Here is a 25,000-nt window from a genome sequence, read left to right as displayed (position 1 = left end):
AGATTCATAATGCCAGTGATTTTAATAATCAATTATTATTCTGTTTGATATTCTATATAAAGTCTTAAAGATTAACACAATTCATAATCCTATGACAATACATATGAATAATCAAGCACTAATTATAGTCTACACATTCATTAGTTAGATTAGTTAGATAATTAGATTGGCTAATGAGAACACAAACACTTTAACCATTATTCTTTGTGTTTCTTTTGGCAACGTATTTCAGGCTCAAGGTGACCTCTCAGTAGAAATAGTTTTGTTCTTTGTTTATGGTGGGACCAACCTTCCCAGAAAGCAAGTAAGAGAAAACACACACCTGAATGTTTATAGAGCTCGATCTTGCAATCATGTGTATGCACGTTTTTGTTTCTGGTCCAGTTAAGGTAAGTTATCTAGATGAGAGAACGCAACACATTAGGGGTGTGACCTGAACAGTTTCAATTCAATACCAGTTTTCTAGAAAGGTTTAGATTGATCTAATCAGGACGGCAGGGCCTGTTTTAAATCAATCTTTAATAGCATTAACATAATGATTTAGGTATACATATTCTTTATAAGGACTGGTTAGACTTAAGCCAGCAGATGTCTTTGCTTGTCTAATGGATTCCAAATAAGAAGAGCTTTTGTGTATAATAGTAAATAAAATGACAATGGATAATACTTGGATGCATTTTATTGAATCCTAAGAGCTCTTCTGTAATTAAATTGTTTCAGTCTTAGTTCTAGAAGGAAAGCTGATTGTAGGCTAAAACGGTAGGCTAAAATAGAGGATAATTTATAGGAAGCATCTATTCGCCTCCTGTGTTAAATTGAGCATCGGTCAGAAACATGATTTTGTCAACTTAAGCCCTGTTCAACCCGAACCCTATGCACTTCCATGTTCCTAGACACAAACATATTTCTGGGGATATATACTCATGTTCTTATATGTGTCTGAATGTGTGTGTGTGTGTGTGTGTTGTGTGTGTCTGTGTGTGTTGGGCATGTGTGTGTGTGTTTGTGTGTGTGTATCATGGCGTGGTGGTGTCTATGAATTGGGGTGTGTGTGTGTGTCTGTTTGTGTGTGTGTGTGTGTGTGTGTCTGTGTATTTATGTGTCTGTGCAGGCACGTCTGTTTGTGTCTGTCTGTGTATCGGTGTGTGTGTATATTTGTATGTCTGCGCAGGCACGTGTGTTTGTGTGTGTCTGTGTATCGTGTCTGTGTGTGTGCATCGGTGTGTCTGTGCGGGTGAGTGTGTTTGTTAGTGTAGGCTCATCATAAGTTGCACCATCCAGTGCGATGGCGTAGCAAGGGAGAGACCCCAAAGGTTGAGAGGGGTAGGTGGAGGAGGGATTCCCTCAGGTATCCATTCAACCGGTTCCTTGGTATGATGGAGAGATGTCAAACATCGAAGGAGAGAGAAGCCTCACTGAGGTATTCCCTGATCTGATTACAGCACGTCTTATCAATGTGTCACTCTCTGTTTCACCGGAAATGTTCACAGTCACACGTAACCGTTTGGGTTGGCATTCCCTCTCGATACCAAGAAGCAAGATGGATTAAAGTCTGATGACCCAGAGCTTCTACCTTGGGAAAACACCAACAGGATTACTCTTTGGGTTTCTTAAGGGCCCTTGAGGGGCCCTTTTAAAAGTATGCTGAGTGTGCAGGTTGACTAATCTGGTAATGATAGGGCTGTAGGTACTTGGATGAATATCGCAATTTCATCACTTTTTGTAAGTTGTAAGTATGTAATGTAAATAGCATTATTATTTTTGGCGAGAGAAACACAAAGAAAGGAAACTCCATCTGCACAGAAAGCTCTTACTTTGTGTGTTACTCTGTTTGTCTGACTGACTGACTGACTGTCTTGTGTGTCAATCTGAATGACAGACAGTCAAAGAGGTAGAGAATGTTGCCATAAAACTACAATGTATGGTCACAAGTGGACCGAAACACACAGCATAGGCCAGGAAGCCCAAATATCCGAATAAAACGCAGGGCGAAGCAGCTGATGAAACTGGCGGCAGGCCAGACAGCTCCCCCCTCCCCAAGTTATGTGTGCTTACGTCAACTACAATTGCACAGAGACATTTTAGGGACCAGTTTCTCATTCTTGCCTCAGTTTCTTCTCAAACAACAACTGGGCATATAACTTCAAACTTCTAAGTTGAGTTTCAAAGATTGGACAAGCTTTGGTTGGAACTGATGGGCATTCATTAGCAATTAATGTGACCAAAATAGATAAATATTCTTTCATTAGTAGGCTAATGAAAATGTGGGTAATTTATAAAAAATCTGAAAACATTCTTGTCCTTTGGTTTTGTTGGGTAGGTTGCATTATTGACACAATAGATCTATTGTTGAAAAAACACTTGTATCACAAGAGATGCGCGCTCCCATGGGTTACGTTGCTAAGTTACCATAAGTCCCACCCACCTGTGTAATAGATTCACCTGAGACAAGCTCACACGATGACACGATTTCCTCCAATCAGAGACGTAGTCAGGTGTTCCCGAAGCGAGTTTCGGAGGCGGATACCTTTAGGTCTAGTCGAGGAAAGACGGTCCTTATATATATGCCAATTCTGATTCACGAAGCCTAAACTTCGCAAGGAATAAGTGAAACCGAATAAAGATTATTAATTTAGATGATACCATCTGGAGAGCCCTACTTATCAGACTTTCCGTGCATAAAATGTAAACTATTATTCTATATCTATTAGGGATTTTTTCTTAGTTTGTTATAGGCAATATTTTGCACTAACGAAGTAGGCCTGCTGCGTTTTGACACATGGAATCGTCGGGCTTCGACAGCGCTCATTTTGCACATTGAATTTTGGTTTTTAATAGGATATCAACTCCTTTTGCAGAAGCGACAAGTCAGGTAAGTGATCGGAGCCTGGATTGTGCTCGTTTTTCAGCCATGAATCACTGCTTGTTGCCCTTCTGTCCTCACAACTGATTAAACCAGTTTTACAGAGAAGCTAAACTTGGTTACACTGGTTATTCATGGTGTATCATATTTGTATAATTACTGCAATAATCACATCGTGAACTTCTTTCGTATGATGACAAGTGCATACAATTCTGACAGATTCATAAACACATGAGTTTGTGTTTATACCCGTAGAAATAGCCACAACCTCATAAAAACAAGGACGTTAATAGACAACAACAGTAAGTGCAGTGAGGAGTGATGAGGACAATGATTGATGGCTGTTGCAAAACACGCAGGAAAACAGAGGTCATCAGGAAAACAGTGAGCCTTCGGTCTTAGTTCACCGTGTACAAGATAGAATAGTAATTAAAAATAGATATAAGAAGAAAAAATATGTTTTTATAGTATTGGCCGACTATAGATGGTGCAGCTACATCCCAGGGCATGTGGGAAATGTGTTGTTTGTTAAAATGCCACGAAGTTGACTCGAGCCTCTAACTGCAGTGGCTCCAGAGACACCATGTCAGAGAGACAACCATGGTGGAAGTCCTTCCTGGGGATCCGGAAGACCCCCGGCCAGATGGATACGACCCTCGAGCCAGACTTCGACCCTTTCAAACCCGAGAAAGGCGCAAAGATGGCTCCGGGTCCCAAGCATGGAGGTCCCAAGGCCTCGTCGCAGACCCAGCCGGGGAATAAGGAGTCTGGCAGGGACAGCGATGACGAGACTTACGACGACTCCCACATGGACTCCGTCTTCAACGAACAGACTTGCCGCAGGAACATGAGGGTGTCGCGGTCGGGCCGCTTCAAGGAGAAGCGGAGGGTGCGCTCGACCCTGCCCATAGAGGAGCAGCAGCAGCAGCAGGACAAGAATGGTGCCAGGAAGTAGGACCAGCGGTGACCATGACGACGACAATGATGATGATGACGACGGCAATAATGATGATAAGGTGAAAGAAAAACCTGAAAAAATTCAATCGATCAAAGTGATTGGTTGGCCTGCACATGAAGACGTGATGCACAGCAGACTGTGATGATGGTGGTGGTGAAGAGATGAAGAAGACTTTGCAGGCCATTGTGGAAGGAAAGAGAGCAGCTAGTGCATGTGTAAATTGAAGGAAAGATCTATAAAATATATTATAAATATTTGGAAATACTATATGGGGCTATTTTTGCATAGGCTATTTTTGGTGGGTGCCACTGTAAAATAACAAAAACACCTAAATGGTAAATAGATTTATTTTGTCCAGTGTTCTGATAATGGATATTGAACCATGAAAAAGGAATAGCATAATGGATGTTTAAAGAGATTAAATACAGGTTAGAAATGAATGCATTGAGCACTTCAGAGCCCTGACAGGTACCACGTGCCCCCCTGGTTCTCACTTTGGGCTATTTACTGTTTCGTTTGGGGACATATCAGCCTTTTCTATTGCAACTACGTGTAAAATGATGAAGGATTGTGTGTTTATTTTGATTCTTTGATGCTTCCTGAAGTAATCGCTGAACAAAATTTGGTCAGTTGACCTTTTGAGGTAGCTTTTGAGGTCCTCCAAATGGTGAAAGTCCAGCCATTTGTGGCAGTTGACTTTTAAGTTATAGCGCTGTAAATCACATGATTATCTGTAGAAGCAGGTTTATTGTGAAAATCGTGCAATGTTCCTCAGCAGCTTTTAAATACATTTAGCATCGTTTTTACACAGTGATTCCGTGCCATTTAAAACAATTCAAATGTATATTTTATACTGCTAGCTATACCATAATTGAAGGATTAAGCAATATATGTTTATACATTTTCTCCCTAAGCTAATACATTTGAAGTTAGAGCTGAGAAGTGCCATACTAGACTTTGTCATCCAAGCAGCTTGAAGAAATGTTGGTTCGGGTATTTGTGATTAGTTTATTGGTACTTACTTACACAATTGTATACCGAACCACACCCATGATCAATTAATGAAGGCAAAACTTAATAAATAAATAAATTAGTATTTTATACTGTGTGTGTGTGTGTGTGTGTGTGTGTGTGTGTTTGTGTATTTAAGACATAGTGAAGAGTACCAGTACATTATAAGTTAAAACAAAGATTTGAGGAAAACATGCGTGGATATGTGTGTATGTATCTTGGTATGCATATGTATGTTTATATATTCGTGTAAGTTTATGTTTATCTTACAATCCAAATCACATCCACCACAAAAACACAGAATAGAATAACTGAGTCATAATATATGACAGAGAGAAAGGAACGATCCCAATTTAGGAATCCAATCACTTCTGAGGAACCAGTAACAATAAAGAAAGACAAAGACATAGGATCGGTCTCCAATGGGTACGTCCAGCCCAGGGCAACTTGATCCTGTTCTGTCATTCAGGAGGAGAGCCTGCTTGTGTCACCACATTCCTCTCTCTTTGTTGAGGTGTATGTGTGGGTGTGTGTTTCACTTTCATGTTTTTTTTAAAACAGGCTATTATGCTACAATGTGACGCATACCTTGCCCAATTTTCAGACTGTACATTTTACCTGCTACGTATACCATAATGGTTACCCAACAGTGTCTGACAGGTACTTAGTGTAGGCTACTGCTCATACCTTCTGAGTCCCGCACCTCCGAATTACAGGAGGGGTTGACGAGGAGTGTAACGCCAGTCTTCACCACTAGAGGGTAAACACGATGCACAGTGATTCTAGAAAAGGATCAGAATAAAATAGAATCCGAACAGAATGGGGCAATATATAATAAAAATAATAACACACTTGGTTTGGACACACAATGAATTGCTACAACTTGGTTTCTATTTACTTTTGGAAAAAAGGCTATAGTATAATACACTGTTATAAATGCAGACTACTCGAATAAGTCAAACTAATTTACTCTGAGGCAGGTTATTTCAAATTCCATATTCAACACCAATGCAGGCCTAGTCAATAAAAAAAAAAGCTAGCGCATCCTTTCTTCAATTTGATTGGTCGGGACTTGAGCGTGAAGTCTGAGGTGTGGCCTCGAGCTGACCGCCTCCGCACCCTGCAGCGCGCGGGGTTATACCATGGACCTATTCAAGAGGTGAATAACAGAACACTGAATGCTGCAATCATTGACACGTTAACAACCATATATATTGCACACATAAAACATTGCATTCGTTATTCTTTTTTGAGATCCGTAGTCATAATTTGTGCTATTCTGATGCGTAACTGGAATTACCACTTTTAAACAACTTTCTGCCGAATCCCGATACAGAGGTCAGAGGAGTAGCCTACATTTATAATATAGGCTGAAAAGGTTTTTTAATTGACCGAATACACCTATCCTCTGCCCCTCCTCATGGAGGTGCACGCTTGACTGAAAATAACCCGAGCAGCTGTCCTCCTCCTCCCGCTCCCGAGTGCAGACTCAGCCAGCCTCTATCTGGGCCATATCCACAACACACGTTTGGAGTTCGGTTATTTTCCATAAGGTAAGCAACAAATTTAAAACCAAAGGCCTTTATATGTACATTTATATATATACATACGACAGTGAGACCATATGAGAGTTGTAAATACCGTTCATCTAACAGGTGGCTGGCTACCGGCTAGCGTATTGCTTTCTTGACATTCTTCTTGTGTTATAATAACTTCTGAAAGGAAAACATCGGTGTTTCTCTCGCTCATACGGTCGGTCCAATGACTCTCATTAACGGATGTTAATGAGAAGCCAATTGTACCTGGCTTCTTTTTGTGAAAGTGTTTTACTTTTTATTTTTTTTACAGTAGACGCGAAATTCAATCTTTCTCCAAGTCATTATTTGCATACATATGTGTGCGTGCCTGGGTGTCTGCATATGTTATATGCAGGGCTGTGGTGTTTAATAAACATAATTTAATACCCCACAAGTATTACACAACACATATTTAATGCACATTTCAAACCAAGCACCTGTCAGCCAACTGTTGACCAGTAGCCACAGTTTGACACAGATATGGAGATGGAAATAGCTATGGCGAGACAGTTGCCAATTGAATACAGGGCAACCAGATCCCCTCTCCCCCCTTCGTCACTAACTATCTGTCTGTCTGTCTGTCTGTCTGTCTGTCTGTCTGTCTGTCTGTCTGTCTGTCTGTCTGTCTGTCTGTCTCTGTCTGTCTGTCTGTCGTCTGTCTGTCTGTCTGTCTGTCTGTCTGTCTGTCTGTCTTTTCACACACATTCTTAAACACACAGGAACAAAAAGTCACAGATGGCAGCTAGAGTTGAAAGTGAGTTAACATTAGCTCGATGCCTGGGGACAGGCTGGAACCACATTGAAACAAACACAACCAATAAACGTAACCTGCTTCTTTAATCGTCCCATTTCATGAAAGTGCTGCAGGGGCTGGCATCCACAGATTCCAGAGCATATAAGAAGTGGGCAGGCTTCAGAACTGAGGCTCTCCACTCCCTCACTCCCACACAGAGCCCCTCAAGAATTCATCGTGTTGTGAATGGGCGGCGGTCATCCTCTCGTTCTCTGCAGCGTCTCACTCAGACAACGCAGACAATGCAGACAAGGCTCTTATTTGATATTATGGTTATTAGCTTATATGTGTAGCCATCATGTACGTGATATCATATGCCGCCACAGGTGATGTTAATTCCTTGTGCTCCACATAGTTCAGTGACTGAGCCTGTGCTTTATCTGCAGTCTGCCGGCACTTCCCAAAGTATTCTCTTATGTTGTTTTCCCGTTCACTTCGTACATAATGGCAGTTAAGGCCTTCCCTCGCTAAAGAGGGCCTTTCTTTGGACACAACGCAAACCATTGTTCCTCTCCACCCACCCAGCCACTGGACGTAGTATGTGTGTGTGTGTGTGTGGTGTGTGTGTGTGTGTGTGTGTGTGTGTGTGTGTGTGTGTGTGTGTGTGTGGAATGCATGTGTGTATATGTGGAGGGTGGAGAATAGGGAATGGGGTTCTTGGATTTCCCTAGAGAGGAAGGAGTTCTCTCACTGTATCCTGTTTGCGACATGAGCGGTGAAATATCTTCCTGTATAGGGGAGGAAAGAGGGAAAGAGAGAAGAGAAGAGAGAGGGGAAAAGAGAGAGAGAAATAGTTATAGAGAGAGAGAGAGGAGAAAGTTTGCCTATACTTTACATATGCATTTTGAGGCATTTATGTATTTATCCACTTTCTCAATTAAAGTGTTGTTTACGCTTTTATAGAAAACTACCTAGCAGTAAATGCTACATGGTTAAATAAGCCTACATTAAGTTTGAAATGCTAATTATTTGCACTTTGCCTTTAACTTGAATGTATTGTCTTAGTGATGTTGAAGAGGTACTTGAAAGTTGAGAACATCAAATATTTTAACACTTGAAAGCGAACTGTGTGCTAATACTCAATATTTTAGCCTTAACCCGCTGTGGGAGTGTGTGTGTGGACGATGGGTGGTTCAAGCAGCCTGACCTGGCCGAGGCTGATTGAAAGAGATCTCCTACATGGCAACATGGAGCACCAGACCGTGTTGCCATGTAGGATATCCTTTAGTGAGTGTGTGTTGAGATGGCTGGTTTAACCTATGCACACTGGTAACTCAATGTGCACCAGCGGTGCAGCCTTACCCAGCCCAGGAGTCCAACCAGACTCGGCCAGGGGAACCAGCCGTCATCCACATACACTCCGACAACCGCTACGACTAATGCTGTTTGGGTTACAGTAGGCGTGTTTTATTTTTTACTCCCCATCAAGGTACCTGAGGGGAAGCCATGTCTTCACCAGCTCCTCCCCCACCCCCTCCCCCCGCACCTCCTCCGCCACCCCCACTCTTCGTCGCAGCTCCTCTGCAGGTAGAACCTCAGGCCGCAGCCGTCCATTATGTTCGTACATTAAACCTCATGGAGCGTTCCGCTGAGGGTTCAACCGTGGCTTTGCCCTGTCAACGCTGTAGCGAGGCGGCTCATTAAACTCGTTAGTGTTCTTCAACCTGTGGCCTAATTGGTGACCTGCTTTAATTGGTAAACAACAGGTGGTTGGATCCAAATCCTGGGGCGGACATTTGCTTGCTTAACTTTTGGTTTCCTCATCCATGCCACTTACCTTTAAGTAGAATAGGAAATTGGTGTATTCATCTCTCTCTCTCTCCTCTCTCTTCTCTCTCTCTCTCTCTCTCTCTCCTCTCTCTCTCTCTCTCTCTCCCTCTTCCTCCCTCCCTTTGGGCTTTAAGTCAGATTCTATTTGTCTGCCACACACTCTGATGCCATTCTACACGCAACATGCTCATTGGCTTTCAACCTGCAGGCTATCTGCATTATTGATCAGAGGTACAGTTACACACACACACACACACACACACACACACACACACACACACACACACACACACACACACACACACACACACACACACACACACACACACACCACACACACCACACACACACACACACACACACACACCACACACACACACACACACACACACACAGATGGTGGGTGGTCAGATGGCAGTAAAGTGTCCTGTTGCATCCCTAGCTCGCATTGCTCTAATGTAAAATAAAAAGCGTGGGCTCAGGACAGCCACAGAGCAATTCAAAGGGAAGGAGAGGCAGGAGTAAATCTAAAGTAAACCTGTGGACACGTCAAATGCCTCTCCCAAGTATTGTTTCTATAAAAAGCTCTTCACACACACTCACACGTCTCTCTATCTCTGTTACTCTCTCTCTCCCTCTTTCTCCCTCTCTCTCTATTTCATTTTGGTAAGGCTGTTTTGACAACACATTCATTAATAATATTAAAATGAACGATAATATTTTATTTGTTTTTTATTCAACCTTTATTTAACCAGTCATTAAGAACAATTACCTATTTACAATGGCAACCTGGCAAATATTATAATCTCTCTCTCTCTTCCCTTCTCCTCCCTCTCTCTCCCTCTGAGACAGCCTCGACGCTCCTCGGCCCCTCCCAGGTCCCAGTCCAGCTGTGGGGGGGGGGGGGCAGGGGTGCCCTGTTGGCGGACATCCAGAAAGGAGCCAGGCTCAGGAAGGTCACACAGGTCAACGACCGCAGTGAGCCTGTGGTCGACAGTAAGGGAGAGCCATGTCCTACACACAAACATACACATGCATGCATTCAGGCACGCACACAAACACGCACACAGGGCCATAGCGCCAAATTCTGGGCCCTGCATACAAGAGGTAGTGATGGCTCCTACCGCTAGGGAATTGGTAGAAAATTCTACAGACATAATTATTATTATTATTTTTTGTTATTCCCATGGGCCCCCCCCTCTGCCTTGGGCCCCCCCACAACTGTGTAACTCGTACCCGCAGTCCGGCGGCCCTGCACACACAGACACACAGTTACATGCAGCCGCAGGATTAGCATGTTTAAACACACAGACGCACATGACAATCGCCCGATAAACGGAAACACGTACGCAGACAGAATCCGTCCCAGGCAGTCAATGAGCACCACGTGAATCTGTTGTCACTGGGAGTCATTGTCTCATGGGAGAGAGGTGAGGCGAGGTAAGAGAATTTGAGAGAGGGACAGAGGGGGAGAGGGAGGGAGTGAGAGACAGAGAGGGGAGAGAGAGAGAGAGACAGACAGTGTAACAGAGGGTGTTTGTTTAGTGAGCTCCAAGCAGGGAGGAGCTGGGGCAGTGAACGAGGAGAAGTATCGTCCGCTATAGGCAAGCGTGACCTTAGAGGAACGAGAGAGGAGATGAGTGAAAGGAGAGGAATGAAAAGAGAGGGAGGGGGAAATGCAAAGGAAAGATTACAATACTGAAACAAATGATGTATTGCTGTATCATCTATATTTTGTAGTGTGAAGAGTTTCTTTTGGTTCTATATTTGAAATTATTGTAATGGAAATTACATTTTTCACATTCCGTTTCTCTTACTGCCATTTGTTGATTGTGCCTTTTCGCCGACACCTGCAATGTGGGGAGACACTACGTCTCCCCACATTGCAGTTGTCAATGATCATCCAATGATGTTTACCTAAAGAGTTTCCTGTATTCCCGTCAAGTAGAAGAATGTATAAGGGGATCCCTGCGCCCTTGTGCCCGGTTTACCCCAGGCCCAAAGGTTAACGTTGGATTACTAGGAAAAGATAGGGTGGCTCGACAGTGCACGGAATAGAAGACAGCTTACATGATGAAGGGGAAACAACCTATGGATTTTTCCATCCCACGTCATGAGGAGGTCAGAGCTGCTCTCAGCATTTCCGAGACCTGTGCTACTGGATAAGAAGTCCTTGCTTTTGCCAATGCATTGGACCTAAGATGGAGCGAACTCCCATCTTAGGCCTCCGATTATTCCATGTTTGTTGTATGGTATTGTATGCTTATTGTTATAAGTTCGGATGAATCTTTTGTCTTAAAGAGTTTAGACGGAAACGACTCTCTCCACCACAGTTATTTTGTACTATTTGAATACACACATTCGTCTAGTCTATGTTATGTTTATAACCAAAGAACAGTGGTGGTCAAAACCTTGCTGAGGCATTAACATCATCATTAACAAGTACATTTTGAGGTTAATGTTTTAATAAGGAAGTCATTAAAATAGTCAGTTGATTATCCTTAATTTTCCATCATAGAGCTCATTAATATAATACTCATATGTGTGTGTGTGTGTGTGTGGTTTCCCCCAGAGCCCAGCGGTGCAGATGTGTCCAGCGGTCCAGGCTGTAACCAGGGGGCTCAGGGCGGGGCGGGCCCCACCCTCGGGGGCCTCTTCGCCGGGGGGTTCCCCACACTGCGGCCCGTAGGACAGAAGGATGCAGTGAAGAGCCCAGGTGGGTACGGTGGAGCACACCTCGGTGGTCCTCGACGCTGCGCTAGATCTCTCTCTTAATTGTGCGCGCGCGCGTGTGTGTGTGTGTGTGTGTGCGTGTTGCCTCCAGTGTCTCGTTCCAGCTCGTCGGTGACCCCCAGACCCGTGTGGAACCAGCCCCCGCCCGGCGAGTCCAGCACCGACCCCGCCCCGCCCCTCCAGCCGATGGAGGGCGGCGCTGCCGTTCCCGCCCAGCAGCGCTCCACAGGCCCCTCCCACTCGGCCCCGCCCTCCCCCTCCCACACCGGCAGGCCGCTGCCGCCCCCGCCCCCACCTCCTCCCCACCGCACCCCCCTTCGCCGTCCACCACCACCACCCCCCCCCCCCTCCGCCTCCTCCACCGGCGCCCCGCTACAGCAGCCCCCCCCCCCCCGCTCCAGGACCGCCCCGTCAGCAGGCCGCCCCCCGTCCCCACCTGCCCCCCCCGCCTCCGCCCCACCAGGTCACCCGCCCCACCTGGCTGCCCGTGCAGCACCACCACCCCCACCCCCACCACCACCCCCACCACCACCACCCGCAGCCCCTCACCCCCCCTCCCCACCCCCCCCCCCTCCTCTGCACCGCCTCCTCCAACCCCAACCGCTCCTCGGGGTGCTTCTACCCGCCGCCCGCCTGCCACGTCTCCCTGGGACCCCCGCCTCCCCCCCCCCCCCCCCCGGCGTCCTTCACGCCCAGCTGCCCCACCACGCTGCCCCCGCCCCCACCCCCTCCCCAGGCCCCCCCCATGTCCCTGCGCCTCGGGGCTCCCCCTCTGCCCCCGCTGCCTCCGTCCTACCCCTGCACCGCCCCCACCCGACGGCCTCCGGCGGTGCCCCGCAGCGCAGGTACACACCCCCCCCCCCCCCCACTCTGCTCCTCTGGCCTGGTTCTGTCCAGCCCTCTGTCATGACTCTAGCCCCCTGGGGACAGAGGCTACCCTTTAGGACTCGGTGGCCTTTGATATAATCCATTCTGTTTAAAGTTATATTGTACTACGCTTCATTCGTTTGACAGGTTTTACTGCCTTCCTTTTACCGCTTGACTTATGTAATAACCTCTATTATGCATTGAATATCACATTTGTATCTTCTTTCCTCTTGTTTCCTCTAAGAAAGTGCCATGTAATCATGTAAAAATGGGATTGTAGTATTGTCCATGTAAATTCTTTATTTACATACACGCTCTCAAACGTCCATCTTAACCGTTAATCGGTTTACCTAAACGGTAACAACGTCTTTGACATTCCGCTGATGCTGTTCTTCGATGCTGTACCCATGGCAACAGGTGTGAGTCGCTTGGCTCCTCCCCCCGCCCCGCCCGCCAGGTCGCCCACCACAGAGCTGTCTGGCCGCATTCCACCTCCTCCTCCCTTCCTGCCCCCCGCAAGCCTCAGGAACGGACACCTGCACAGCCTGGGTGGGCTTGCGTGTGTGTGTGTGTGTGTGTGTGTGTGTGTGTGTGTGTGTGTGTGTGTGTTGTGTCTGTGTGTGTGTGTGTATGTGTGTGAAGCAACAGCGGTCGTAGCAGAGTATAGTAATCTCCTGTGTCTCAGGATGAAATACCTGTATGCTAGACAGTGTGGCGTCCTCTAATGGCATGGTCTCTCGTCGTACCGTTTCTAGACGACTTTGAGTCCAAGTTCCAGTTCCATCCGGTGGAAGACCTGCCCCCGCCTGAAGAGTACAAGCCCTTCCTCCGCATCTACCCCAGCAAACAGAACAGAGGTGAGCCCCCCCATCCCCCCCCCACACCCCCAGTGTAGACCAGACCTGGTCCGGTCCGGTCCATCTTCCACCAATACTAAAGTAGGGCAGCTGGGCAATCGTTTTTTCGATTTTTGGTTCAAACAATATCTTTTTGGTCTATTTATTTTATTCACTAAATGGAAAATTGAAATTGCAGAACAGAACAGCCGGATACATATTTGTACATTATTTTTGATTTGTTCATTTTCTATCTATTTTTTTTTGGTGTCTTTTTAAGGGGCATTTCAAGGTTCTCAGTTACAAAGGCATTTTCTGGAGAGAAATGCTGAATAATTGCATCATGTTTTCAAACTCAAATACTTTTTGAATAATCATGATTTCAATATTGACCAAAATAATCGTGACTATGATTTTTTCCATAATCTATCTAATCCATTGTTAGTGGAAGAGGTATACAAATTGTTCCAATCTCACCGTGCTCCGTCTCTCCCTCGATCCCCCTGCAGAGAACCCCATGCCCCCTGGGATCCGAACCCAACTCAGATGAGACCTCACACCCTGCCTGCTCCTCGGCCCACAACAACCAACGGCAGCCCGCCCGGACTCCTTCCATTCCTCCACTCCACGTGTCTTGGACTCTAATGACAGCATTTCTGTGGGGTGTGTAAGCAGGGGTGCGGCAGCATTGTCGCACAGTCTCTCACAGTTCTATGTTCTGTGGCTGTGTGTTTTTTTAGGGTTCCCAAGGGCCGTGGCACTTGCCGGGCCCAACCCAGAATAATGTGACCTCTGACCTCTTCTACGGTGGAATGTTTCAAATGTGTGTGTGTGTGTTTTCATTTCCTTATTCTTCAACAGATGCACATAGACCAGACGTATGCACACAGAGCAATAACAAAGTATCCTTTGGTGGCTAAAATTACCTCGACATACAGTGCTTCCAAAGGTTACCATAAGACATACTCATAATGTTTGTAACAGAGTGACAATTGTATACTGTAAATCCTTTTCAAGAAACTTCTACAAGACGACATTTGTTTTGTTATTAAACTCAAACCTGTTCGCTTATGCTATGAAAGAGTCACTGCAATCTTGAGTAACACGACACACACGTACAGTTAAATAAGTCACCAGTGAAATACGCAAACAGTTATCCATTATTATCTTGACTTTGATTCTGACACAATCCAATGGTGCTATACTTAAAACTTTTATATTTTACTATAAAGGTATCTCTTTAAGTAATCTGCTTACATGTTAATATATTTAGCATTTAAATTATCAGATCATAGTGTAAAGTGTATTGAGCAAAGGTGTTGGCAGGTAATAACCAACTCATTTATTGTGGTCCTTCTCATTAACATGTGAAGACAGTGTCATCTGCTGGTAGAAAGTGGGAGTTATTACAAATAAATAATTAATTTAAAAGAATGACTTCATCCAAAGTGTAGTAGTTTATTGGTCAGAAATATTATGAATTATCTAGAGCAATCTAGAATATTTTAGTCATAAGAAGGTTTGGTGGACCATCAAAGATTTTTTTGGTGTAACAAGGCATTTGGTCCATAGTATCAGAGATCACAGTTATTTGGAGCTCTTACAGTGTGTCAAGCATGGCTAGGAAATGCATTGCACCTTGTACATGTATAATATTGTATGTGAAAAAATGAACTGTAACTGAAATTGTTTTACGACCAAAGATGTTCTGGGTTTTATAGAAATAACAAAATACTGCATGTTTAACAATTCTGTTTCAGGTTTACCGAATGGATATTAAACAGTTCGAGAGACATCAATTTGATTGTTTCCTACACCAAATGCATGCTAAACAAGGACATGAACTGATGGTGCAATTATTTGACACCCATTATCTTCAACAACATCCACCCAAACGTTCACAATCAGATGTCACAGCAAACACGCAAAACTGAGGTACAACACAGGAGTGAGTAAGAGAGCTACGGCGTGGAATGTGTTTTAAAGTTCATCGTGCTTGTAGGTGAACTCTCGGGAGGATATGAAGCCATCCTTGTTCTCGTCCTCCTTCACGAAGATGTCCTCGACCATGCTCTCGTGATGGGTGTCGTTGGGGGGGTAGCCGTGGCGCTGGAACTCCTTGCGCAGGTATTCCTTCACCTGGGCAGTGGTCCGACGTAGCGGAGGGGGTGGGGGGATAAGAGTGTGCACCACCGTCAGGCCAGGGCTTGTCAGGCAATCCCAATGTTTGGTTTAAATTGTTTACGACCTACGTCTTGTTGCATCTGCTCCACACACACATTGTTTAACATCTGTCTTAACCTAGCAGTGCAGCTTAATTCGAGAGATTACGATCACACGAGAATCAAACTGACTAGGCCTCAAGTTAAACCTCTGTGTTGGTGTCAAAACCAACCAGTGGTTCGGACCAATCGGCGTCCTACGAGGAACGACGTGATGGGCCGGGAGGGACGGATGTGATTGCTTTAAAAGACAAGCAGCCGAGACAACTAAACTATTCCTAGATCCAAGAAGCAAATACTGAAATCAAACCGCAACATTAAGCAGCAAATATTTTGTTATTCGTACTAGATATGCTACTTAAATAATGAATCGATTACAAACATTTGACTCAATACATTTGTCGCTCCATTTTGTGAAATTAACTCAACTCCACTGACGCCGCGTCCAAATGAAAGCCGGCCCTGTTCTGTTCCCCTCACCTCCTCTTTGGAGAGCTTCCAGTCATCGTTGAGGTCCATCTCCTGGAAGGACTCGTGGGACCTGGGCCCGTTGCGGATCTCCATGACCTCGATGACAAAGGTCAGGGTGCTCTCAGGTGGGATCTTCCCTGAGTATGGGGGCACGAGCGAGCGCGCGCACACACACACACACACACACACACACACACACACACACACACACACACACACACACACACACACACACACACACACACACACACACACACCACACACACACACACACACACACACACACACACGGCATCTCTGAGTTTGCTTGCAATACATTACCTTTTCTGTATCAGTCAATACATTTCAGGTTGCTTTTTGTTACGAAAGACAGTCAAGCAGAGAACAACAGCCATATGTTAGTGGGGTTAAAGTGCGTCAAATTCTTACCACAAGAAACGCATGCATGAGGTACTGTTCACATGCTCCATAGTGAGAAAAGGTGACCACATAACAGCGTGGGTTCTAAGACCCTCGTCCATTGTTGAAGTCCTTTCATGCTATTCAAAAACAAGAGAGCTTAAACAGAGAATCAAGTGTGTTATGGATGCAGTTCACTAGCATTGTCTTAAAATAAACGAGTGCCAATTTGCTAAATACAATGCGTAGTCTACCTCTGCCCTCCTTTCCATAGGCGAGGGATGGGGGCACGGTCAGTCGTCTCTTCTCTCCACTGCACATATCCTGCAGGCCTTTATCCCAACCAATAATCACTTCTCGGATGCCCAGTGTGAACCACACCGCCTGCTTGTCCCCTTCAGTATAACTTGAGGAAAAAACGAACATAGTTGCAGAGTTTGAGAGAAAGTTATAATTTTCTTTGCAAAATGTAACACTATTGATTTTTTTCCATGGGATCTTACCTTGAGTGAAACATTGTACCGTTTTGGAAATATCCCTCGTGATGCACTAGGAGAATGTCTCCATACTTTGATTTTCGATGACAGAGGAAAGGTCTGTGCAAAACCTCTATATTCACCTCGGCCTCGGGCAGTTTACCGCCGCGGACGGAGACCAAGAGAGAGGTACACAACCAACTTAGGACAGCCAGCAACATTGTGCAAGAAGGGCGCTCTGTTCCGTTAAACGAATAAATAGTTTATAGTTAAGAACTGATTTGCAACTTCATAGAACCAGTTGGCTCCATACGTGGCACTGAAGTTTCATAGAAGTTGTTGCAGGAAGTGTTCGTGTGATTGGTTGAGTTATACGCCGTTCCCCTATAACCACGCCCCCCACACATCGAGCATCTTAAAATCACTGGAGGCTACATGAAATACACGTTAATCAAGTTTATTAGGAGTTCGCCAATTCGATTTTTCTTTTTAAACGGACATTCAGTTCCTAGGCTAACAAATCTCTGCATTTCAGTATTTATTTAATGTAAAAATCCAAACAGATACACACATACAAACATATATACACGCATGCTTGCTTAGTAATATGTCCTGTTTATCCTGAACAATTATAACAGTAATTTAAATAGGTCCATAAGTGAGTAAATGTTAGAACATTGCTTATATTCTTAATGCATACAGTTAATAGGAATATGCTAGGGTCCCCACATCACCACACATGCATTCACTGCTCCACTGCAGTTACACACATTTACAGTTAATCAATATATTATGTTTGATATCTAAATTGTTCAGATATAATCATATGTACACACCCCTGATTTGTGTTCTCAGTGCACCATATTACCACTGCTAACATCGTCGCCACTCAAAAATGCCACTAAAAATGCTGCCATTTACAATGGTCTCTTGCTACATATCTGTTATTTCTTCATCAAGCGCAACTTCAGTAACAGTCAGCCAGCCATTTGACATCTCGACCGGTTTCTATTAAAACCAAACCTTATTAAAAACATGTCAAACACAACCATGGTCGTCATAACAGTGCTGCAGCCACCAGGAGGACTCCAAAGAGGTCAGTGATCAGGTACACTCCTTAGTCCTTAGTTAAATTCCCAGCCCCCCCTCCACCCCCTGAAGGAATGGCACCAGTTGTCTTCCGGGCTGTGCCTTCAGTGGTAAGAGGAAGAGGTCTGAAGCCCAAAAGCATGAGGGGAGGTCTGGACATGCAGCCGACTCAGGGTAGCTGCCGTGTGGAGGCACCAGCTGGGCTCCTCTCTCAGGTGAAGTACTTACAGCCGGTGGAGTCCATCACACAGGCCTCGGTGCATCTCAGCTGTCCAAAGGACCTGGTGGAGACGTATGCAGCGCACGTGAAGGGGTAAGCGCAGAGGCACAGAGGCACGTACACACACACACACACACACACACAGACAGACAGACAGACAGACAGACAGACAGACAGACAGACAGACAGACAGACAGACAGACAGACAGACAGACAGACAGACAGACAGACAGACAGACAGACACATATACATGCATGCACAAACACACGCACGCACGCATGCGAACAAACAAACAAACACACACACACAAAGAGCGAAATACACATACACATAGACAAACACATACACACAACACACACAAAGTTAAAAGCACATACATGCATACAGACACACACACACATAAATGTTTATGTATAAATAGAGAAAAAAACATAAACACACAGAGAGACACTGAGACAGACAAACACACAAGCAATTTTTGTATGTCAATTTCTGACACACATTTATGATTCCTGCACACACCCGCTCGTAAAGCTGTACGTGTGCCTGTGTGTGTTGGACGTGGGTGGTGCTCGGAGACGTAAACATACCCAGGAAGGTAGGATTTGCACGTCTGGTAACCAAAGTCCTTCCCGTCACATTCTTCCATGCCCTCGTGCCGATAGCCGTCCCCGCAGTAGGCCCACTTGCAGTCTGGAAAATTACACAAACGACACGCAAAAGATCAAAATGAAAGAAGGCGCGAAGGAAACTATTAAGAATATGAGCAGCATAAGGATAATAGGCGGACAAAAGGAAAGATGAAAGAGTAGTGAAACGCCTAATTGCTTTGGCACTCCTGTGAGTTCCAGTCGAGCCATACAGCAGTTTCTGAGTTGTGTTCTAATTGGATTGAAAGGTATAGGGGAGGGGCTGACGAGGGACGACGAGGGAGCGGGACCCAGATTAACGAGGAGCCAGGAACTGGGCCCACTGCCTCGCTCGGACACCGGGAGGGATTTGATTCTAAATGAACACCAGGAGTTGGAGCCAGGCCGCTGTCTGCAGCATGTACAGAGAATGAGAATGAGTGTGTGTGTGTGTGTGTGTGTGTGGTTTGTGTGTGTGTGTGTGTGTGTGTGTGGTGTGTGTGGTTGTGTGTGTGTGTGTGTGTGTGTGTGTGTGTCCGGTGGTGTGTGTAGAAGGGTGTACGTTTTTGAATCCTGGTGTTCATGTGTAGTTTTGTAGGTGTGTGTGCATGAGACCAAGTGTGTACGTCTGTGTGTATCTTTCTAGTCTTTGTACCACTGTATCATTGTGTGTGTGTCTGTATTTGGACTAATGGAATATCTTACAATGTCACCTTCAAATCAATACTACTATACTACTTATCCCTTTTGGCCACTTTAAGAAAGTACTTAATAATTGTCTTCTTTTCGATTAATTTTGTCTTTGTATTTTGTTTCCTATAGTGTTATCATGTCGTCATTCTTATTAAGGGTCATAATCAATGTTTCCAACGCTCATTTAAAATAAAGGTTGAATGAATGAATGAATGTGTCTGAATGTATTATTTTGTGTGCATGAGTGTGTGTGTGTGTAGTACAGTTGCGCACGTGTCTGTATGAAAAGCAGAAACCTCGGTATGCACAGTATCTATAGCCGGAGACTGTCGAGCCTACAGGATTGTGTGTGTGTGCGTGCGTCTGTGTTTGTTCAGACAGTTGTGTGCGTGACGTGTGCGTGCACTGTAGCAGGCGTGTCCGACTCACTGAGACAGGCGTCGGTGACGATCTTGTTGCCGTCGTCACACTCCTCTCCCTGGGTGGCCTGGACCCTCCCGTCCCCACACACGCCCAGCTGCTCGGGGACTTTCTCTGTGGACTGGAAGGGATGGAAGGGCTGGAAGAGAGAGGCTTAGTGGTGATATGTATCCCCATATAGACGCCACCCATAGGGGACGAATAACATGGCTTACTGGAGGTCCTGGTCAGGTATCGGGAGGAGATAAACAGCGTGTTGGCTGAGGTGATGGATGAATAAAGAGAGAGAGCGAGACGGATGGGCCTCGGGGACACGTGTCGTTTCAATGCAATACGCTTATCTCCGGACCGCGCCGGGGCGCATTAACTGCCCGGTCTGGACCGTCCAGATGGGATCCGGTTCACAATGAGTTATGGGGAGCGAGACCGCACCCCGAGGCTCACGTTCTGGTTGGACTGTATCGGTGTGTGGACGGATCAGGGCACTGTTTGGGCAGACTACTGGCTGCGTCAGTCAAACCACCCCCCTGGTCTACACGGATGCAAGACTTATTATTAATAAATCTTAAATTAAGTATTTGGTCAAAGCGAGACTTGATACCTGGTGGCGTTAAGGTCAGACGCTATTATCAGGGCTAAAAGGCAGACCTCATCACAAAAGTCACAACCAAAGCACAGATGGAGCAATAGAGTAATAGATGGAATTATATAGCATGATAGAATGATAAAATGACAAACCCTAGGATTATCAACATTAGACAAAGATAGAAAGTTACCTGTATTGGCTTCCATCCATCTTTGTCTCTAAAGTAGAGTGACCTCTGATCCTTCCGGAGAGCTAAAGCGTTGTCTACTTGTAGGTTGGTCAGCTCCTCCTCACTGCTCACTACATATATCTGCACACACACACACACAGACATATACACACAGACATATACACGCAGACACACACACAACCACACACACACACACACACACACACACACACACACACACACACACACACACACACACACACACACACACACACACACACACACACACACATCTATAAAAAGGAATGTCCTAACATACATACCAACATTTCTTGCGGCAATGTAATAGTAACAATTCAAGGTTTTCCTACATTCTGTGGTGTTTTTTATGGGATACTAACAAAACCAGACATAAAATAACATCATAAAGACAAAATCTCTGCTGTAAAATATGCCATTTTTACGGCTCATTTTTTACGGTGAAATGTAATCACTTTGGCTGCTCTTCTTTTCCAGGAGTAAAACGTTGGGTCGTTAAACACCACAGCAGGGTGGCCATTTTAGCTCGTTTACCTCTCCATTTCTGCTTGCATAATTATTAGTTCAGCCGAATTATTGGTTTAGCCGGAGAAATCAGCAAGACATTCATTATTAATGAAGTCTACTGATACTAGGGGAAAAGTAGGATGGATATTTTTTGCCAATGCCTTGGTCTCAAAGTCTTCCGCCTGGTTTTTCGGTGAGTGAATGAGTGACTCACTGCTGGGACTTTGTGGTAGTTGTTGTTCCGTGTGTAGCTGCTGAACGGGGCGCTGCTCACCCCCGGAGCGGGGTCACAGCGACAGACAGCCGGGGGGCCGGGGGGCCCCGAGTCTCCCTTCTCCCCACCACGTAGAGCGCTGGACAGGAACAGGTGCATGAGGGTTGTAGAGAACAGCTCAAACATTGTGGCCATTCATGCAATAGATTTAGTACATGAATATTTAGTATATATACGATTTTTTAATTGTGTAAAGAAAACAGTATTCCAGGTAAGACTTGTGGTTGACTACTACCTATGTGCTATATAGCTGTATTACATGTTGCTGTTGAATACAAGTTTATATAAATAGTGACCCGCTTGCTGCGCGTTAGCCCTTACTTGTGTACTTCATGTATTTCTGCGAGCCCGTCTTACCTGAGGCAGGTGGACCGGGGGGGCCTGGACGGCCCAGAGGGCCCTGTGGGCCTGGGGGCCCCAAACGGCCCGGGGCCCCCGCATGGCCCTTGGTGCCCTTTACAAATAAAATAACTTGCATTTAACAACACACAGTGAAAGATTTGTCCGCCCATCACACCAACACACACACACACATCCCCTGCTCACCCTAGTATCGGGGTGTCCCTGAGCAAGACACCTAACCCTTACTGCTGGCTGTCGCCTTGCATGGTGGACATGGCCATCAGTGTGTGTGTGTGTGTGTGTGTGTGTGTGTGTGTGGTGTGTGTGTGTGTGTGTGTGTGGTGTGTGTGTGTGTGTGTGTGTGTGTGTGTGTGTGTGTGTGTGTGTGTGGGGGGGGGCTAGGCAAAAATGATTAAGCACTTTGAGTGGCCACTGGTTAGGAAAGCGCTATATAAATGCACTCCATTTGCACTGTGATGTCAGAAGTGTGAAGCTGACCTTTAAGACCCAGATCACCAGGGCACTCACACATACATGGAATAAGTTTGCCAATACCGACCACAGCACACTCATTTTGAGTGCAGGTATTCCTACGTATGCAGCAGCTGTGCAATGCGCAAGCACTTTCCGCATTGGGAATATAGACAGGCATATGTGTGTACTTTTGAAGCTGTCAAGACTATTGATGTCAAAAGAGGCTGACTCCGTTGAAGGCTTAATGTAGAGGTTGGAGTCACAGTGCTATTGAGGACATGGCCCGTCCCAATATGCTGGAATGAGCCTAGTGTGTGAGTGTCAAAGTGTAGAACACACCCATGTAAATGCGCACACACACACACACACACACACACACACACACACACACACCACACACACACACACACACACACACACACACACACACACACACACACACACACACACACACACACACACACACACACACACACACACACCTCTCTTCCACTCTCCTCACCTGTTTTCCTCTCTTCCCGGGTCGTCCGGTGGGCCCTCTCCTTCCTGGGACACCTTCCTCCCCCTTAGTCCCCATCTCACCCTGGGGGGAGGAAGGGCATTCTGGTGATGAGCATCACGTCAGGGTTTAAAGTCACACGACTGCATCAACAATAAATAGCCACCAACCTTCTGTCCCAGCATCCCAGTCAATCCAACGGACCCCTAAAGACAGAGAATCCAGAAATAAAAAAAGCATTATCTATCTGGAGCACAGATTTGTCATCTATTTTTAGGTACCGGCATCGGAAAAAAAGATCTCTAGGACCTTGGTCTAATTGAAGCACCCTAATCTTCAACGAGGAGCAGTGACCTATTTCAGGTCTCCCCGAGCTCAACAGCTGGTGCGGAGGAAGCTTTATATAACGGGAGGCCTTGTCCCCAGCGACCTTGCGAAGCAGGATGCTTCCAGAGATAGAGCTGAACCCAAGCTAACCTTACACCGTGAGGCTAACCAACCACGACTCATGTAATCTGGTTCAACGATTAGGGATCTGTCCAGTTTGTGAGCTACACCTACAACATCTGATTATTAAAGTTTCAGAAAATACTAAATAAAAGTCACATTTACTTACTTTGTCCCCTTTAGGTCCCATTGCTCCAGGGGTCCCCCGCGCCCCCTGCAAGAAGAGACAATGGACAGCAGGAATGAGAGGATTCACAATAGGGACATACTGGAGTCATTTAGGATGTAAGGGACTCAGTCCAAGCACCCTCTGCTTACCCTCTCTCCATTGGAACCGGGGAATCCCTGAAAAAGGGCCAGGTACACATTAATGAATTTACGTCACATCGAAACAAAGAGCATTGTACACACGCAAAGTACTGCAGTGCTACTGTTGTGCTGATCTTAGTTCACTAGCCTTAAGCCCTGCTGGTCCTCTAGGTCCAGGTAAGCCCATGAGTCCTGGGTCGCCCTTCTGTCCCTGAAAGAAGGATTCAAACCGATCCTCACACAAGTCTCTGGGTCTCCGAAAAGTTCAAGATGGCCAATCATGACGATGACACTCCACTGTAGGAGAAATACGTCTCTAACCATTCTTTTCAATACAAGCATCTGCTCGTATAAGTGTATACTTGCAGTGAATATATCTGTTAAACATGTCCAAGCAATGACGATTAACCGTAAAATAAAAATAAAACCAGTTTGGTTCGGACCACTCACTTCGGGCCCCGGAACACCGAGCCGTCCCTGCACACCAGGTTTCCCAGGGAGCCCAGGGGCCCCAGTGCGACCCTACGGGGACACAAGGTCATAGGTCATTAGACAGGACCACAAATGACACACTGACAAACACACACACACTCGCATAACAGCACTGTGCAATCTGGAAATGGCACGCTACAAACCAAACAGATTTCCCAGAGTTCATAGTGAAGGGCGCCACCAGCCCAACAGTTGACTTGTGTCCGACCCGTGTTTGGGTTGGAAGGAGAAAATGGAGTTCAGCCAGTAAGGAGCGAGCGCAGCAGAGTGTTGGTGGGTCATTAATAAGCGGGCACCGTGCGGTATATATGCATCGTCAGATCATTTTCCGAAGGCTAATCTGACATGAGTAAGGGGGAAAACTCGGATCATAAAACATGGGAGGAGAGAGGGGAATGTCACTGAGCACGTTAATTACAGTCCAGATCAGCGGAGAACCCATCCATCCCGTCCCCCTAGCCCAAATCCCCTCTTTTCACTCCGGCGCACCGAAACGCAGCCAACGCAATAACTCGCACACCTCAGCGACACCTGCGGGCGCCGCCAACCGCTCGCCTCCCCCCTTTCGACGCCCGTCCCGGCCTCCGCCATTCCGGGAGTGTGCTCTCATTTAGCGGGCCGGTCATTAAAAGACCTGCCCCGCTGCCAGCCGCCCACCCCCCCACCACCCACCCACCCACCACAGAGATGCTGGTGGCGGCGTTGGAGGGGGGGGGGGGGGGGGTGGGCAGGTTGATTTATCTCAGAGCTGGGAGGCACTCAGGGAGATTAAAAGCGTGTAAAGAAGGCGGGGCCGTGGAGGACAGCCTTGATCAGCAGGGCTGGGCCCGCAGC

General features: G+C 46.0%; 3 protein-coding genes and 1 pseudogene across 3 annotated transcripts; 2 read left to right on the top strand and 2 right to left on the bottom strand.

Moving 5' to 3' along the window:
• Nucleotides 1–2,503: 2,503 nt before the first annotated feature.
• On the top strand, nt 2,504–4,924 carry LOC115536165 (proline-rich protein 15). Its single transcript, XM_030347871.1, has 2 exons — nt 2,504–2,872; nt 3,431–4,924. Exon 2 carries the CDS (start codon nt 3,447–3,449, stop codon nt 3,816–3,818), a length of 372 nt encoding a protein of 123 aa, XP_030203731.1. The 5' UTR covers nt 2,504–2,872; nt 3,431–3,446; the 3' UTR covers nt 3,819–4,924.
• A 4,601-nt stretch (nt 4,925–9,525) lies between these two features.
• LOC115536073 (WAS/WASL-interacting protein family member 3) lies at nt 9,526–15,203 on the top strand. The gene is given in 10 exon segments (XM_030347725.1): nt 9,526–9,538; nt 9,825–9,968; nt 11,545–11,688; nt 11,797–12,052; nt 12,054–12,098; nt 12,100–12,143; nt 12,146–12,550; nt 12,990–13,121; nt 13,328–13,429; nt 13,918–15,203. Coding segments are annotated over 10 exon segments (1,326 nt in total). The 3' UTR covers nt 13,959–15,203.
• fkbp14 (FKBP prolyl isomerase 14) lies at nt 14,853–17,325 on the bottom strand. Its single transcript, XM_030347786.1, has 4 exons — nt 17,004–17,325; nt 16,755–16,906; nt 16,111–16,238; nt 14,853–15,547 (listed from the first exon to the last, which is right to left on the bottom strand). Exons 1-4 carry the CDS (start codon nt 17,195–17,197, stop codon nt 15,389–15,391), a joined length of 633 nt encoding a protein of 210 aa, XP_030203646.1. The 5' UTR covers nt 17,198–17,325; the 3' UTR covers nt 14,853–15,388.
• Nucleotides 17,326–17,417: 92 nt separating this feature from the next.
• LOC115536280 (acetylcholinesterase collagenic tail peptide-like) overlaps nt 17,418–25,000 on the bottom strand; it is a 10,949-nt pseudogene continuing 3,366 nt past the window's right edge.

This window comes from Gadus morhua, chromosome 22, assembly GCF_902167405.1.
Source record: "Gadus morhua chromosome 22, gadMor3.0, whole genome shotgun sequence".
Classification (NCBI taxonomy): domain Eukaryota; kingdom Metazoa; phylum Chordata; class Actinopteri; order Gadiformes; family Gadidae; genus Gadus; species Gadus morhua.
This window is presented reverse-complemented; position numbering and strand designations above follow the sequence as displayed.